Source organism: Ambystoma mexicanum, chromosome 11, assembly GCF_040938575.1.
Source record: "Ambystoma mexicanum isolate Mex_15411 chromosome 11, UKY_AmexF1_1, whole genome shotgun sequence".
Taxonomy (NCBI): Eukaryota; Metazoa; Chordata; class Amphibia; order Caudata; family Ambystomatidae; genus Ambystoma; species Ambystoma mexicanum.
In genome coordinates, this window is record NC_090934.1 from 1,466,197,252 (window position 1) to 1,466,213,424 (window position 16,173).

The window sequence follows — 16,173 nt, forward strand, 5'->3', positions numbered from 1 at the left end:
GACGTCTCTAAGAAGTCACACTACCAGCTGCACCTCCTCAGAGGTATTCTTCCTTTCCTCTCCTTCCCCCAGAAGCTCACTGTCTCCAGAGCTCTGGTCCTCTCTAGGCTGGACTACTGCAACATCCTCTTTCTAAATCTCCCTGCCTCTACTCTTCGACCTTTACAGCTTATCCAGAACAGGACTGCAAGACTTGTCTTTGGCCTCAAGCCCAGGGATCGCATCTCTCCAGCCCTGAAGTCTCTCCACTGGCTCCCTGTGGCTGCATGGATCAAGTTCAAGACTCTCTGGATCGTCCACAAGGCGTTCTAGGGCCTGGGACTGCACTACCTCCAACGTTCTCTTCCTACACATCTTCCTTCTCGAGCTCTCCACTCATCTACTTCCAACTCTCTGAGGGTCAGATGCTTCTCCAAGCAGAGAGTTGGGGGCAGATCTCTCTCCCCGGCTGGGACCTCCCTCTGGAACAACCTCCCTGCCTCTCTCAAACTTCAGCAGAACCACCTCCGGTTCCAGAAGCAACTCAAGACCTTCCTTTTCGCTTCCACTTTCTCTCTTCCTCTCCCATGCTGAAGTCCCTACTGGTCTGTGCACTGGTCACCTGGATACTCTCTGAACTCGGGTCCAGTTGCACCTGCACTGCCTCCGGGCTCCCCAACACTTAAGGGTCTGCACCTGCAACCCTGCAGTCCCTTCTCTCTGCACTTATGAGCCACCCGCTGGCTGCACTTATTGAGCTACCTGCAGTGGTCGAAGTGAGCGGGAGCGGTCGGGAGCGGTGCTCCTATACTTTTTTAAATTACCTTGTACAGCTCCTATACTTTTATTTTAAAAAGAAATCGTTCCAGAATGGTTTTGTTTTAAAATAAAAGTGTAGGAAGAAGTTGAAACCTTCACTTTCAGTGCACTGCACTGAACGTTCCCTTAAACAGCAGGTGCAAGTGTTTGGGGGGAGGGGTGTATTGTGTGTGGGAGGGGTTGTGGCAATGGGGTTTGTGGGGAGCAGGGGCAGGCCAGCAGGGAACATAGTTCCACTACTTCTTTTCATACACTTCGACCACTGGCTACCTGTACTTCCCCCTTTCCCCTCCCCCTGTCACTTCTTCCCTTCCCTCTTCCCTGCACTTGCACAATCTGAATGACACAAGACCTAGTAAGATAGTTATTTTGTCCTCCCTAGTTTCCCCCTCCTTGTCTTATCACACGTATAAACACTTGTATACAGGCGCGTTATAAATGCCATATCATATCATATCTTTGGCACCTTACCCCACATGTGACCAGATATCTACTGTGACAAATCAACTTCCGGGGCACCAGTGGTCCAGGGATGAATATCGGTTTCTAAACCATCAACCAGCCCCACACCCCTAATACACCAGAAGGGATCCGAGCAGATTGGAAACAAAAGCAGATTATAAACCTCATTGTCTGATTTTGGTAACGTGGACGGAATGGCAGGCTTACCTCCGCAAGGTCGTGGATCATTGATTAGTTGCAACACAGAGAAAATACAACTATTGCCCAATGATAAAAGGGACTGTCCAGTCAAGGTTGCTTACAAATATCTACTTTATTAATCACAAGAGACCATCTAACAACACTATGAAATAAAACCCACCCTGTAATGAAATGCAGAGGACAGACAGTTTCAAAGAAGGAAAACGGATGCACTCTAACTACTGACAGGAGGGTAGTCAATATGGTTAATAACCACAACAGTCTGATATCGTTTCTTGGCTTTAGCACAAAGGCAGCATGGGGTCTTAAAATGTCTCTAGGGGCCTTCTATGAAGGACCAGGGGGACAGAACCACAGTGTACCTTGTGCTGTAGATATTCTTGGTGCTCGACAGGGTCTAGTCAGCTTCAGGGCGCTTTGCAGGCTTCTGTGACAGAGTTTGAGACGGGAGTCACTGCTGGCATTAGGCGGCACAACGGTTTGGCAAGCCAAGTTGGATGAACGGCTGCAGGCTGCCCTACACACAGGTTCAGGATCAGGAAACATTGTCTCGGTGCTAATCGGCAGTTCTGATGCACTAGAGTCGAGACGTCCCAGGTTTCTTTCGGTGACTGCAGCTTGACAATGGTCAACAATGCAGTCAGTTACGGATCGAAGAACTCGACTGGCTCGAGAATGTGCTTTAAGGCAGACAGTGTCAGGTGCTTGTCATTGCACTTCTCCCCACCTCTTCAATGGGCTTGTGTTGTTTTTTAAGGTGGTTGGCCCAGAGCAAGGGAGTGTGTTGCAGGCAGCTGCCTTGTCCTTGGTTTTGGGTTCAGAGACCTTCTGGCACTCCCTGTCCAGGGGTCTTGCTGCAGAGCCTAGCAGGGATCGCTGTTTTCTGGCTTGGTACTGGTTCTGAAGTGGCAGGAGGGTCTTCTGAGTTCTTTTCTCCCTCTGTTCCCTGGCAGATGTTAAGGGAAGGGATCTTGCTTCCCTCTTTGGAAGTCCTGGCCTTCCTTCACTGGCGGAAGCTGTAAGGCAGACTGTACCTTCCGCCAAGGTGCCAGGATGAGTTCCTCTTTCCTACGTCTTGTGAAGTCTTCAGATGATCTACCAAAAGAGGGTCTTGCCCTCTTTTAAAGCCAAGTGGGCCACATTGATTGGTGTAGGCTAAACCTACCTTAATGAACCAATCTTGGGGTCCCTGCCAGCAATCCCCTGTATGCGTGAGGTCATAACCAGAGTGCTTTGCATCAGGAAAGGTAAAGGGGTGAAAACAGGACACAGTGTGCCCCAGAAGAAAGATGGCAGCATGCCTCTTTCAGCAGAAAAATCTCTGGCCACACTCCCTTGTGATACTAAGTCCCACCCATCTTCCTGTGTGTTGTTGATCAAAGAGTCTCTGTAGTTAATGGTCCTCTCTATGTGGCCCCTGTTAAAGTGGCTGGTCTCCCTTGAATCTGTGGTGAGGACAGACTCTCTGGCTCCTGCAAATCACCTTCTCGTACCTTATGAATGGCCTCCACCTAGCAGGGTGGCTTAATGTAAACAACAGCCCCAGACATGCTCACCGTCATTGATACCTGGCAGCAGGTTGACATAGTTACATATGAAAGGTTGTTGGGTTTCCTGTCTCCATTGTTAACCTCTAGAACCAGGCCCCATTTGATTCGCTTTGAAGTGCCATTTATTGGTATGTTAATCGTTGCCACCAGCTGCATGGCCTAAAAAAAGAGCAGGCCAGATCCATGTAGACTTTGTTAGATAATCAGGATGGTCATGGCAGGAGGAAGCTTGGTCATCCCACTTCCTGGAGATGACATGGTGTACTCCTGGCTGTGTCATTTCAACTAAATATGACAGGTTGGACTGTGCCTGTAGGCTGTGTCCACCCAGATTACACGGTCTATGCGTTCTGTCGTGGTGTGAGCATAGGAAACTGTGTGTGGATTCGCCTCACACATTTTCCTGAGGTTGGTCCACCATCATTCCATTCAATAAAAAATGTCAAAAAGCTCAGGCGAGCGCACGCCCAGCGTGCGGATGGTGGAATTCCTCTCTTCTGCACTGATTACAGACACTGGGTGATATGCTTATATATCACCAACGCCGGTTGTCTGCAGTGTAAAGATCCCACATGTGAGGTTGGGGGGTTTCATGGGGTTTGCCGAAGATCAAACATGGCGTTTATGAAAGGAACCGGTCTTGGAAAAGTTTACTTCCTGCCTCAAAACACAGAAAATTAACCATTGGCTCAAACCACACGCCGGCAAAAGCTGCATTTTCCTGCCTTTGGCCACTGCGAATAGATCCACGCCCATTCTATATGTGTATCGGCAAAGTGACAACTCCACACCCTTCACACTGGGAGTGAATGAGGGAGAGTGAATGGGTGAGTGAGTCCGTGTGTTACTGTGAGTGTGCGAGTGTGCGAGTGTGTCAATGAGTGAGTCAGGGAGTCAGTGAGTGGGAGTGTGTGATGTCAGTGTGTGTGTGTGTATGAATAAGTATCATATTTTATATCAGGGGTCTGTAACCTTTGGCCCGCCAGATGCTTATAGACTACAACTCCCACCATCCATACCAGCATAATGAATGGTGAGGGCTCATGGGAATTGTAGTCCAAAACAGCCGGAGGGCCAGAGGCTGCAGACGTCTGCCTCAGTCACAGTTTACAATAGAAGCTTGTTTTGATCACGCTCTGTGCCAGAGTTTCTCTAAATACTCTGGTTTGGTGGCGCCTGCTTCGCGCAGTAGCACCACACCCTGCCAACTCCACCATTTAGTGAAGTATGCACGCAGAAGAGTCAGTGCAGGGCACACTATAGCCCTCCCCTCTGGATGCCCGAGGGGGTCCTGTATATCCTACAGTTTCCCTTTCCTGAGTTGCCATGGCAACCCCGCTTTGTTTACCGTCGTCTTCTTGGCCATTGGCCGGCCACGTTCATAGCCGGTGAAACAGAGGGCTTCCTGCTCTCATCTTTCACTGTGATTAATTGCCATTAGGCTCAGACACACAACCTGTGCCGGCAAAGGGAACACACCAGGGAAGTCATTCCAAACAAGATGTCACTTTCACACCTGGAACAGAACAGCAGGGAAGGAGGCATTTTAAAGAAGTGAAAAGAAGCAGAGACTGATCCTGCAGGCGGCAGCTGTGCAAAGGGCAACCTCAAGGCCCAGGAGTGGGTGTGCAGCAGCTTCGCACACACTCCTTAGTAGAGTTTTGGACCAGAGGCGGTGCCCACGCAGGGGGTCATATGTGGCCCAATGGGGTGCAACTAGAGTAATTTCTATCCAATTGCATTACACATTGTAAAGAGACTCTTCTGGTGAAGCTTCAATGTTACAAGCAGTTAGCTCTCCCCTGCACATCTGAAACCAGACACTTAAGGGCTGCTGTGTGAATGAGCTGTCACCCCACCCACCCATGCAATCTCTCCCCTGACATGCACGTGCTAACACCCCATCACCATGTCACTACTCTTGCGATCTCTCCCCTGACATGCCACATCACCATTGCAATCGCCTAAACGTGCATGCATACACAGGCAGTTGCTGATAATGAAATGCTTAGCAATTGCCGGGCTTTCATGTTTAAGGGCTGTGTCCTGCCCCGCTGGGCTCTGTAAGTCGCTGCGCCACGGGGACCAATCACAAACCCCGGGCCGCATTACCTTGCCTTGGCCTTTCATCAGCACGATGTTGGAAATGACGGAGGCCTGGGAGCTGCTGGACATGTTCATTAACTGGGCGGGGCTCAGCGATCTCGGGGGCCTGGAGGGTCCCTGCAAAAATGGAAAGGCACTAGGGTTAGACAGCTACTGTGAACCTGGAAATGGACATTCTCTGCTGACCACCCTTCACTGTTTTCAGTCTAGACTTCGATGCTTTCATTTACTACCTGAAGAAACAGACAAAACACTTACACAACACGGGAAGTGTCGGTGGGTCCCTGACAAATCAGCCTTCATACATGTTTGAAATTGAGCCGCGTCATGTTTTCACACCACACATCTGTACCGTTCCTAATTTTGCCAATATTGGGGTCTGCCTTAAAAGAGTGAAATATATGAGTGAGATCAGTCATTTATCAAACCCTCCCGATACACAGCGGAGGTCTGTCTGGCCCCCGCGCAACTAGATGAGTCAGCGTGTATTCCAAGATGGTGGATGCGCCTATTACTCGCCTGTGCATCGCTGCAACCCCAAGAATACAACAGCCCCTGAAAAAATGGTACAATGAACAGGCAACTGTTATATTGTAGTCTTGTCGCTGGCACAACATCTCCCTTTCATACCAGATCCAACCACAACAGCAACCATCTACCACAACCGGGGAGCAATTAAGGGCAACAGGTGCAGACCCTTATGAGGAGCCCAGCCCAGGGGGAGGGAGCAACGCCCTCTCCACATGGGAAAGAGGTGAAGTTTCCAGAGGGAGCACGTGCGTATATGGAGACTGCTGGAGGCACAAGAGAGAGCAGAGGTCAGGAGGTTGGAGGTCAGAGGAAAGACACAGGGGGAGAGGAGGGCAAGGGGAACATCAGTCTTTTCACTGAAACATTTTTCATTGAAAGATGTTTCACCGAAAAATGTTCATTCAAAGATTTTTTTCATAGAAAAAATCTTTCACTGAATTTATTTTATTGAAAATATATGTATATATGTTTGGGTGGGGTAAAGGTTTACAGTTTGAAAATGTGGGCTGGGAATGTTTTGGGTGTTTCAGAAAACAGGGATTTGGAAAGGGAAAAAAGGGGAAAAAAATTCAGTAAATTTGGTATCCAGGTTTTCGATGAATAGTATCATAAATCTACATTAGGTGAAAATGTTTTCAATTAAAGATTTTCGTTGAAGCATCTTTTCGGTGAAAAGACATGTAACCGTTGTAGGAAGGAAACAGGAGAGGAGAGTCGGAGAAATGGAAGCTCGGATCCAGGAAAGCAGAGAGGGAGAGCAGCCCTACCTTGGAAAGGAGGGTGCACAGAGGAGGAGGAAGGGAAGTGTAAGCAGGGTAGTAGGAGGTGCTGTTAAGGAAGGAGAGGAGATGGGAGAGAGGTGAGTGTCAGGTCCCGAGAAGGCAGATAATAAGTGTCAGGACTGAGTTGCAGATAGCAAGTCCGCTCAGGGCGGGGTGGAGGAACGAGCGCATGGTGACGCAGCAACACGGGGCAGGAAAAGCAAGAGGCGGGCCAGGGAACAGGAGCAGTTCCACTAGGACTGAGCACATGGAAAGGCATCAAGGGGAAGCAAAAGATTGTGTTGGCGGACAGTAGTGGCACTACCCTGAGACGGAGAGGTGGCGAGAGCCCTGGAATGGAGTCAGACAAAACCACAAGCAGCCCCATGCTTGGTGGAGCCTCTGTTCCTCTGCAAAGTGAAGCCCGGTGCACATACTCTGCATGTGAGAGTGTGGGCGGTGATCCTCTCCACTGTCTGTAAGCAAGCTACAGGGAACGCACTTAAGTAAGCGGAAAGACTGCAGTACCCAGAGACTGTGAGCGAAGCGGGGCGTGACCACAAGCATTTTTCAGCGAATAGTATTGAGAATCTTTTTTTTTTTAAAACCTATGGTCCATAAACTAACCTTAAGCCAGATACTAACTTTATGCCAATTGGTTGTTTGTGCCTCAGCCAAACACAGTAACAAAAGCCACCTTACATGATGCCTGGCTCTGGGGGGAAGTCCCCCCTATTCTCTGGAGATTGCAGTGTGTTTGTTGAGCTGGGTAACTCCTCATCACCATTAGAACCATGCCCTGGAAAAAGATGCAATGCTAAATATTTAGCAGACCCACTGGAGGTTATCAAGGCTTCCTTTGGTGCAGGGGTATGTCCTGAGAGTTGTAAACAAATAGTGATAGCCCCTTGCCTGAGAGCTGTAGAGCCATCTCCCAATTTCCCTTCCTAGTGCAAAGTATTGAAAGAATTCTTGTAACACAGCTGCAAGAACGCCTGGCATACCTAGGCCTTTTGCATGAACTAGAATCAGGGTTGTGCCCCAGAAGAGGGACAGAAACTGCTATGCTGTACATTGGAGAGGACTTACTAAAGCAAAGGGATAGGGAAAAGTCAGCAGCACTGGTTCTGCTACATCCATCGGCTGCGTTTGACTCCTTTGACCATAAGCTCCTCTTCAACCAACCTGCCGCCATGTTTGGGATCACAGGACCTGGATAACAGTGTGTCAGATGCTTGTTTACATGGAAAGAACAGTGAGTTAGACTGGGAGAGCATTCGTCTGGGCAATTGCATGTCCCCTGTGGAGTCCCACAGGGCTCTGCCCTTTCCCCCTTGCTCGTCAATTCCTACCTTTGCCCTTTGACAGTGTTGATCAAGAGGTTTGCATGGGGCACCAGATGTACGCCCATGACACCCAGCTGCCAGTTGGCAATTGATACAAGAACAGGAGACACAAAGCTAAGGGAATGTCCGCTCCAAATCCAGGGCTGGGTGGTGGAGGGTGCAAATGGCTTTGCCTAAATGCAGGCTATATGGAGGTTATCCTGAAGGGCCCAGATTCACTTTTAAGTGTGTGCTCTAGCACCTTGAAGAGTCTTCTTTGTGCTAGATGGGATTACCAATAATTATCAAAGACCAAATAATCGGACAGACCAAAGGAACACTTTTTAATCTCAATGAAAGAAATCAGGGAGAACTTGAGCAATCAAAGTAGATGCTCGATTTTTCACACCAAAGGTTGTTTGCACAGAGTTTATATAGTTGTTATGTACATCATTTGTGACATCATCCTACATGGCATTTCCAAAAACCTAATGCCAGGAAGTATTGGATTAGGGGAACATATCTACTTATAGAATCATATAAGTGTTCATAGCTCATTGGCTGCCCCTTGTCTGGCGGAAGCGCCCTGAGCTACTTCTACGCACGTCAAATACTGATTATAGCAGAGAATATGGCAGCGGGCTAATAACTGCAACGTTGTATATGAAACGTGCATGGCGGGCTTTTGATTGGTTGGCCTCCCTATCCAACCTTGGATTTCCACTCGTTTAGCAGCACATGAACAAAGTGAAACCTTGGTGTTCGATCTGCATCGGATTTGCTCCTTGTTTTACCAATTAGTCCATTGTATGTCATCGACCCGATCGTTAGCCAAGGTCTATCATTTGTAGTTGACCTCGTAGTCTTCTCACTGTTCTGGGACATTTGAGGGAGGGTGAGCACACCACTATCTTAACTCGAAGCTCTAATGAATAGCCTTTATTTTGAATTCTTCATGACGTGTCAGGAGACCAAGATTTTGTCAATTTCTATCTCTCAATTTCTGTTATTTGATTTAATGAACCAGGGTGTCATTACCCCCTCTGGCCTTTAGAGACTTGCTCACACCACTTCACAGAGGCTTTTGCCTTTGTGGTTTGTTCAATACTTGGCCTCAACAAATGCCCTTGCCCTCCTAATCTTTGTAGAAATATGTCTCATTCACAAGATCTATTTGTCCGCCCCTCTCTGTGCCTTGCCCCTATCTCTCGAAAAATCCTCCTTGACTTCAGGCCAACGTACTCCCTTATTCTGCACATGAAAAAAGCTTCTTCATCCATTCTTTAATTTGCGATCCTAGGCTGTTTTTTTGGGGTAGCTGGGTATATTCTTCAGCACAAGCCGTCGTCCATTTTCTACCCATAGCCGTCCTAAACCTTTATTGGTTGCCATGTTACTTCATCTTCTTGTTTTTCACGATAACTTCATCTTTGGTACGTGTTTCTCTCAGTGCTTCTGTTACATCGTCAGTTTTAAGTATTTTCATATCGTTTTGACTTATACAATATGTCTTCTTTATGACATCATATTATCGTCATTAGAACTTTGTTTAGCATTTTTCTTTGATTCTTAGTACTGCTTCCTTGCATTTAGGCAATTGACATCCTTCTTGGTAACTTCCCTCCATTAACTCAACGTGAGGATATCTTCTGAATCGCTGTCCAAGTGCATATCGTCTTTCATACATTCGAGGTGGTATAGACATGTCACATAAACTCCCAATTGTAGCCCTTGGTCTGCTACTCCAATAGGATGGTGGTGAAGGGGCGGGGACTAGAGGATAGGCCTCCACCTGCTCCTTTACAAGTGTCTTTCCCATTGGCTGAATGAAACATCTTAGGCCCTAGAGCTTTTCACAACTTGGGTGATCTTCTTGACACCAAGCTCTCTTTTGAAGGGACATCAGTGCAGTTGCTAAGAGTGGCCTTAATCATCTTAGCCCCATTTCCCATCTTTGCCTTCTGCAGGCTACCTTGGCCTGTGCACTGGCCCATGGTGTAGCGGCATATACTAGGGTCTACCGAAGGCAACTCTGAACATATTTCTGATAGTACATAATAGAGCCTTTAGGATCCTTTGGGGGGGTCAAAAAGGTGTGAGTAGTTCACACAATATCAGAGAAAGCTTGGATGGCTTCCCATAGCATTGCAGACTAGGTCTAAGGTCCTGTCTCTTTTATAGAAGGGTCACTTGGCCATTAGTCCTCATTACTTGAAGGACCAAGCAAAGTCTTGTTCCCTACAAAACCATGGTAACAGAAGTTTTTACAAGACCGCGGGGGTGATTAGGGGGGAGAAGGTGGTCAGAGAATGGTACTCTCCACCTTCTGAACTGCAACCTAAATCGTCTCATATACTATTTTTTACAACAGGTGACCAAGCATAGATATGATTAGGTTTGGAGTAATAATCGTTTATTAATTTGTGTTGAAAAGTTGGCCTTTTGTTTTGTTGATTCTAGGTTGTGTGCTTTGAATCTAGAATGCGTTGGCCGTTGTGGGCCTAATTCTATCCCATTCTATATTGAGACTGGAGAACTGCAACAGCCGCTTCACTGGCTTCCCAAAAAGACCTTGTAAAGGTTAATTGTGCAAAATCAGGTGAAGAAACGTATCTTTACCTTGAAAGGCTCTGGCCTTATATTGCTGCTCTTTAAGACCCTGCATTGGCTGTCATTAAAGTCAAGAGCTGACGTCAAGGTCCTCTATGGGGCCAATAGAGGCCTCGCTGCCACGTGCTCGGATGCCTCAGCTAAGGTTTGCCAAGGTCAGCCATACACTGTCTGGTCACCATCCAGTATACATGTTAACATTTTGGGGGGCAGATCTTTCCACCTTGAATGCTCTTCCTTCTGGAACACTCCCCTGGCCCCATAAAACTGGAAGCCGAATGGATGAAATGACAAAGACAGTTCGGGACATGCGGGCTCTGATTCAGCCTTGACATACTCCCCCTTCCGGTTGTTAATTTGCACCCTAAATCATTTCATTTCCTTTTCCCTGCCATTGGATCCCCCCTCCTTCCTTTTCTTCTTCAAGTGGCTTTACAAGAAATATTGAGAAAGTTCCAACCATACATAAGGTAAATGGAACATATTATTAGGGAAGCAACTAGCCTGTAGGTGGCGCTGTTTGTGTTCCTGTCTGTTACTTTTCCTTAAGGGGTGGACCTTGATCATAAGCGGTTAGTCATGGGGACACATCAGTTTAGCTGTTTCTATGGGCGGGCTGAACAGGTGGCTGCCCGGGGCACATTGGGGGGACCGGCACAAATGAGGTAGCTGCTAATCACGCCCAGAGGGTGAAGGAGACCCAGATTATCAAGTACTGATCAGAGAGAGGGTGAAAGAGACACAGATTATCAGCTGCTGATCGGAGAGAGGTTGAAGGAGACACATAGTATCACGTACTGATCAGAGAGAGGGTGAAGGAGACCCAGATTATCAGATGCTGATCAGAGAGAGGGTGAACGAGACCCAGATTATCAGATGCTGATCAGAGAGAGGGTGAAGGAGACCCAGATTATCAGATGCTGATCGAAGAGAGGGTGAAGGAGACACATAGTATCAGGTACTGATCAGAAAGAGGGTGAAAGAGACACAGATTATCAGCTGCTGATCGGAGAGAGGGTGAAGGAGACACAGATTAACAGCAGTTGATCAGAGAGAGGGTGAAGGAGACACAGATTATCAGATGCTGATCGGAGAGGGGGTGAAGGAGACAGATTAACAGCAGATGATCAGAGAGAGGGTGAAGGAGACACAGATTATCAGATGCTGATCAGAGAGAGGGTGAAGGAGACCCAGATTAACAGCAGTTGATCAGAGAGAGGGTGAAGGAGACACAGATTATCAGATGCTGATCAGAGAGAGGGTGAAGGAGACCCAGATTATCAGATGCTGATCAGAGAGAGGGTGAAGGAGACCCAGATTATCAGATGCTGATCAGAGAGAGGGTGAAGGAGACCCAGATTATCAGATGCTGATCGGAGAGAGGGTGAAGGAGACACAGATTATCAGATGCTGATAAGAGACAGGGTGAAGGAGACACCGATTATCAGATGTTGATCGGAGAGAGGGTGAAGGAGACACAGATTATCAGATTGGATCCCCCCTCCTTCCTTTTCTCCTTCAAGTGGCTTTACAAGAAATATTGAGAAAGTTCAAACCATACATAAGGTAAATGGAACATATTATTAGGGAAGCAACTAGCCTGTAGGTGGCGCTGTTTGTGTTCCTGTCTGTTACTTTTCCTTAAGGGGTGGACCTTGATCATAAGCGGTTAGTCATGGGGACACATCAGTTTAGCTGTTTCTATGGGCGGGCTGAACAGGGGGCTGCCCAGGGCACATTGGGGGGACCGGCACAAATGAGGTAGCTGCTAATCACGCCCAGAGGGTGAAGGAGACGCAGATTATCAGGTACTGATCAGAAAGAGGGTGAAAGAGACACAGATTATCAGATGCTGATCGGAGAGAGGGTGAAGGAGACACATATTATCAGGTACTGATCAGAGAGAGGGTGAAGGAGACCCAGATTATCAGATGCTGATCAGAGAGAGGGTGAATGAGACCCAGATTATCAGATGCTGATCAGAGAGAGGGTGAAGGAGACCCAGATTATCAGATGCTGATCGAAGAGAGGGTGAAGGAGACACATAGTATCAGGTACTGATCAGAAAGAGGGTGAAAGAGACATAGATTATCAGCTGCTGATCGGAGAGAGGGTGAAGGAGACACAGATTAACAGCAGTTGATCAGAGAGAGGGTGAAGGAGACACAGATTATCAGATGCTGATCGGAGAGGGGGTGAAGGAGACACAGATTAACAGCAGTTGATCAGAGAGAGGGTGAAGGAGACACAGATTATCAGATGCTGATCAGAGAGAGGGTGAAGGAGACCCAGATTAACAGCAGTTGATCAGAGAGAGGGTGAAGGAGACACAGATTATAAGATTCTGATCAGAGAGAGGGTGAAGGAGACACAGATTATCAGATGCTGATCAGAGAGAGGGTGAAGGAGACCCAGATTAACAGCAGTTGATCAGAGAGAGGGTGAAGGAGACGCAGATTATCAGATGCTGATCAGAGAGAGGGTGAAGGAGACCCAGATTATCAGATGCTGATCGGAGAGAGGGTGAAGGAGACCCAGATTATCAGATGCTGATCGGAGAGAGGGTGAAGGAGACACAGATTATCAGATGCTGATCAGAGAGAGGGTGAAGGAGACCCAGATTATCAGATGCTGATCGGAGAGGGGGTGAAGGAGACACAGATTATAAGATTCTGATCAGAGAGAGGGTGAAGGAGACACAGATTATCAGATGCTGATCAGAGAGAGGGTGAAGGAGACCCAGATTAACAGCAGTTGATCAGAGAGAGGGTGAAGGAGACGCAGATTATCAGATGCTGATCAGAGAGAGGGTGATGGAGACCCAGATTATCAGATGCTGATCGGAGAGAGGGTGAAGGAGACACAGATTATCAGATGCTGATCAGAGAGAGGGTGAAGGAGACCCAGATTATCAGATGCTGATCGGAGAGGGGGTGAAGGAGACACAGATTATCAGATGCTGATCAGAGAGAGGGTGAAGGAGACACAGATTATCAGATGCTGATCAGAGAGAGGGTGAAGGAAACACAGATTATCAGATGCTGATCAGAGAGAGGGTGAAGGAGACCCAGATTATCAGATGCTGATCAGAGAGAGGGTGAAGGAGACCCAGATTATCAGATGCTGATCGGAGAGAGGGTGAAGGAGACCCATATTATCAGATGCTGATCAGAGAGCGGGTGAAGGAGACACAGATTATCAGATGCTGATCGGAGAGAGGGTGAAGGAGACACAGATTATCAGATGCTGATAACAGACAGGGTGAAGGAGACACCGATTATCAGATGTTGATCGGAGAGAGGGTGAAGGAGACACAGATTATCAGATGCTGATCAGAGAGAGCGTGAAGGAGACACTGATTATCAACTGCTGATTGGAGAGAGGGTGAAGGAGACCCAGATTATCAGATGCTGATCGGAGAGAGGGTGAAGGAGACCCATATTATCAGATGCTGATCAGAGAGCGGGTGAAGGAGACACAGATTATCAGATGCTGATCGGAGAGAGGGTGAAGGAGACACAGATTATCAGATGCTGATAAGAGACAGGGTGAAGGAGACACCGATTATCAGATGTTGATCGGAGAGAGGGTGAAGGAGACACAGATTATCAGATGCTGATCAGAGAGAGCGTGAAGGAGACACTGATTATCAACTGCTGATTGGAGAGAGGGTGAAGGAGACACAGATTATCAGATGCTCATCGGAGAGAAGGTGAAGGAGACACAGATTAACAGCACTTGATTGGGTGAGTGCAGATAATTACACCTTTGTTTAGAACTTGCAGTAAATCCTGCAAGCCTGTCCAGTCCCTGCCTCTAAACTTCACTGCGCTTTATTCGTAATGAATAATCATCATTCTCAGAGTCACCAATATAACAATATCAAGCCCAAGAAAGCTTTATGGCAGAGTGATTTTAGCAAGATTGGTGGACAATGACTGTCATTCTCGGTGCACTGGATGGGGGGTAAAATCACATTCAGTACCAAGCCAACTATATGAAAGAAAATGGCAACCAACTCAGGTGCCTGTTACTGTTACCTGCACACCGCACGTAGTGTAGTCCAGCTGCTGAGACAGTGACTTCCTGGTGCTGTAAAGGCAGTGTTGCCGCCTGTCCCTGCCCGCTGCTGCCCTCTTTACCAGGGAGGAATCAATTTCCCCAATCCAGTATGGATTGACACCTGCAAAGAGGAAGCAGTTTAAAAAAGGTGGCACTCTCTCAAACATTGGTAATTAGTGAGCTTCATAGGTCGTGTATTAGTTAATTATCTTCACGAGCACAGCTTCATCATCATAGACATGCTGAATCCCAAATAATACGCATTGCGTGAGCGTACATACTGTAGCGGAACACTTGGACGACGTAGGATTTGCAAAGCGCAACAAGCCATTACCAGTGTCATTTACAAGAGGAAATGGAAGCAACCTACTGTCCACAATGCATTAGAGCTTTTTTAATATAAGATTTGATATAGCAACTTTATTTCTAGGCCATGGAAATGTTTCCTGGAGGAAACAGAATAACTTTGAGCAAGTAAATTAAGATCTGATGCACAAATGTATAGCTTTGTGGAAAGACCCTGCACCCGTTCTTCGCCTCAACACCAAGCCCTCATCGCCGCATCAGTGCTAGGGGGATATCCCACTGTTGGATTTGATATCCATTTGAGAGGGCTGGCGGGCGGGGCTGCTAGCAGTGATTGGCGGGCGGGGCTGCTAGCAGTGATTGGATGTGGTCATTTGAGAGGGCTGGCGGGCGGGGCTGCTAGCAGTGATTGGCGGGCGGGGCTGCTAGCAGTGATTGGATGTGGTCATTTGAGAGGGCTGGCGGGCGGGGCTGCTAGCAGTGATTGGATGTGGTGACATTGTAAATGATTATTGAGCAAGCCTATCAACTGTGTGTGAAATATTAGGAGTGGTGCATGCCCAGGAACGCACATTGCTGTGCTGTGATTGGTTACACTAAAATTCCCTGTGTTCCTTTTACTCCTCAATGTGTCCTCAACAAGAGGTCATTTCCTTCTTGAGGACCATGAGGCAGTTGTTCTGCAATATTGGTGCTTTACAAATCAGATTAAAAGAGCTGCATTGAAAAGCAGTCTATTAGGTCAAACAAAGGGCAGTATTGGGCTGAGATGGAAATTCTGCTCCAGGGACGATTGATGGTTTAGCCGGAAAATGAGAACAATATAAAATGAAGACCTACAAACCCGACTGTACACTCCTATTTTAGGTACTATTTTAGGGACGGCTCCTGACTGCGGCAAAGCAAATGATGCCTTTTCCAGTCATGGAAGCGTAATGCTCAATGATTTCAGAATTCATGTTGGTATAGCGTTCTTGCATAATTGCGAGGCTTATCAATGCACATCTTTGAAAGGGTGGCAAAAAACCTGCTCAAGAATTTACGGCGTTCAGAGTAGAGCTTGGGTGCTGACCCAACAAATTGTAAACCCCAGTCAGGCTGGTAGGACATCCGCGATGAACATTTCTAAAGCAAGATATGCAAAGAATGTGTCTTTAATGTTCTATTCTGTATGCCAAACGTAAGCCCTCATTAAACTCTTCGGATATAAACTAAAATGCCTCAATATTGAACATTTATGTGGAATTGAGTCGGTGTTAACATCATCAGTGGTTCAAGCGGTGGTTATTGTGTTTCGGGCGTTTGGGGGTACAACAGTATGACTATGGTATGTATGCATCAATTTTGGATCAGTCTTGCTCTGCAGAGGAAGGGGTGGCTAGACAAGTTGGGGGAATATTCTTTAGGTAAATGAGTGATAGTAGTAGGATTCATTGAGTTGAGGGATAAGCAGAACATTAA

The 16,173-nt window shown here is 47.3% G+C and overlaps 1 protein-coding gene across 1 annotated transcript in view; it reads right to left on the reverse strand.

The window, feature by feature from the left end:
• IL16 (interleukin 16) overlaps positions 1-16,173 on the reverse strand; it is a 364,690-nt gene that overhangs the window by 234,791 nt on the left and 113,726 nt on the right. The window contains exons 4-5 of the mRNA XM_069625140.1: positions 14,385-14,527; positions 5,124-5,234 (exon numbers count right to left, since the gene is read on the reverse strand). Of these exons, the coding sequence (XP_069481241.1) occupies positions 5,124-5,234; positions 14,385-14,527 (254 nt within the window). The remainder of the gene's footprint in view (positions 1-5,123; positions 5,235-14,384; positions 14,528-16,173) is intronic.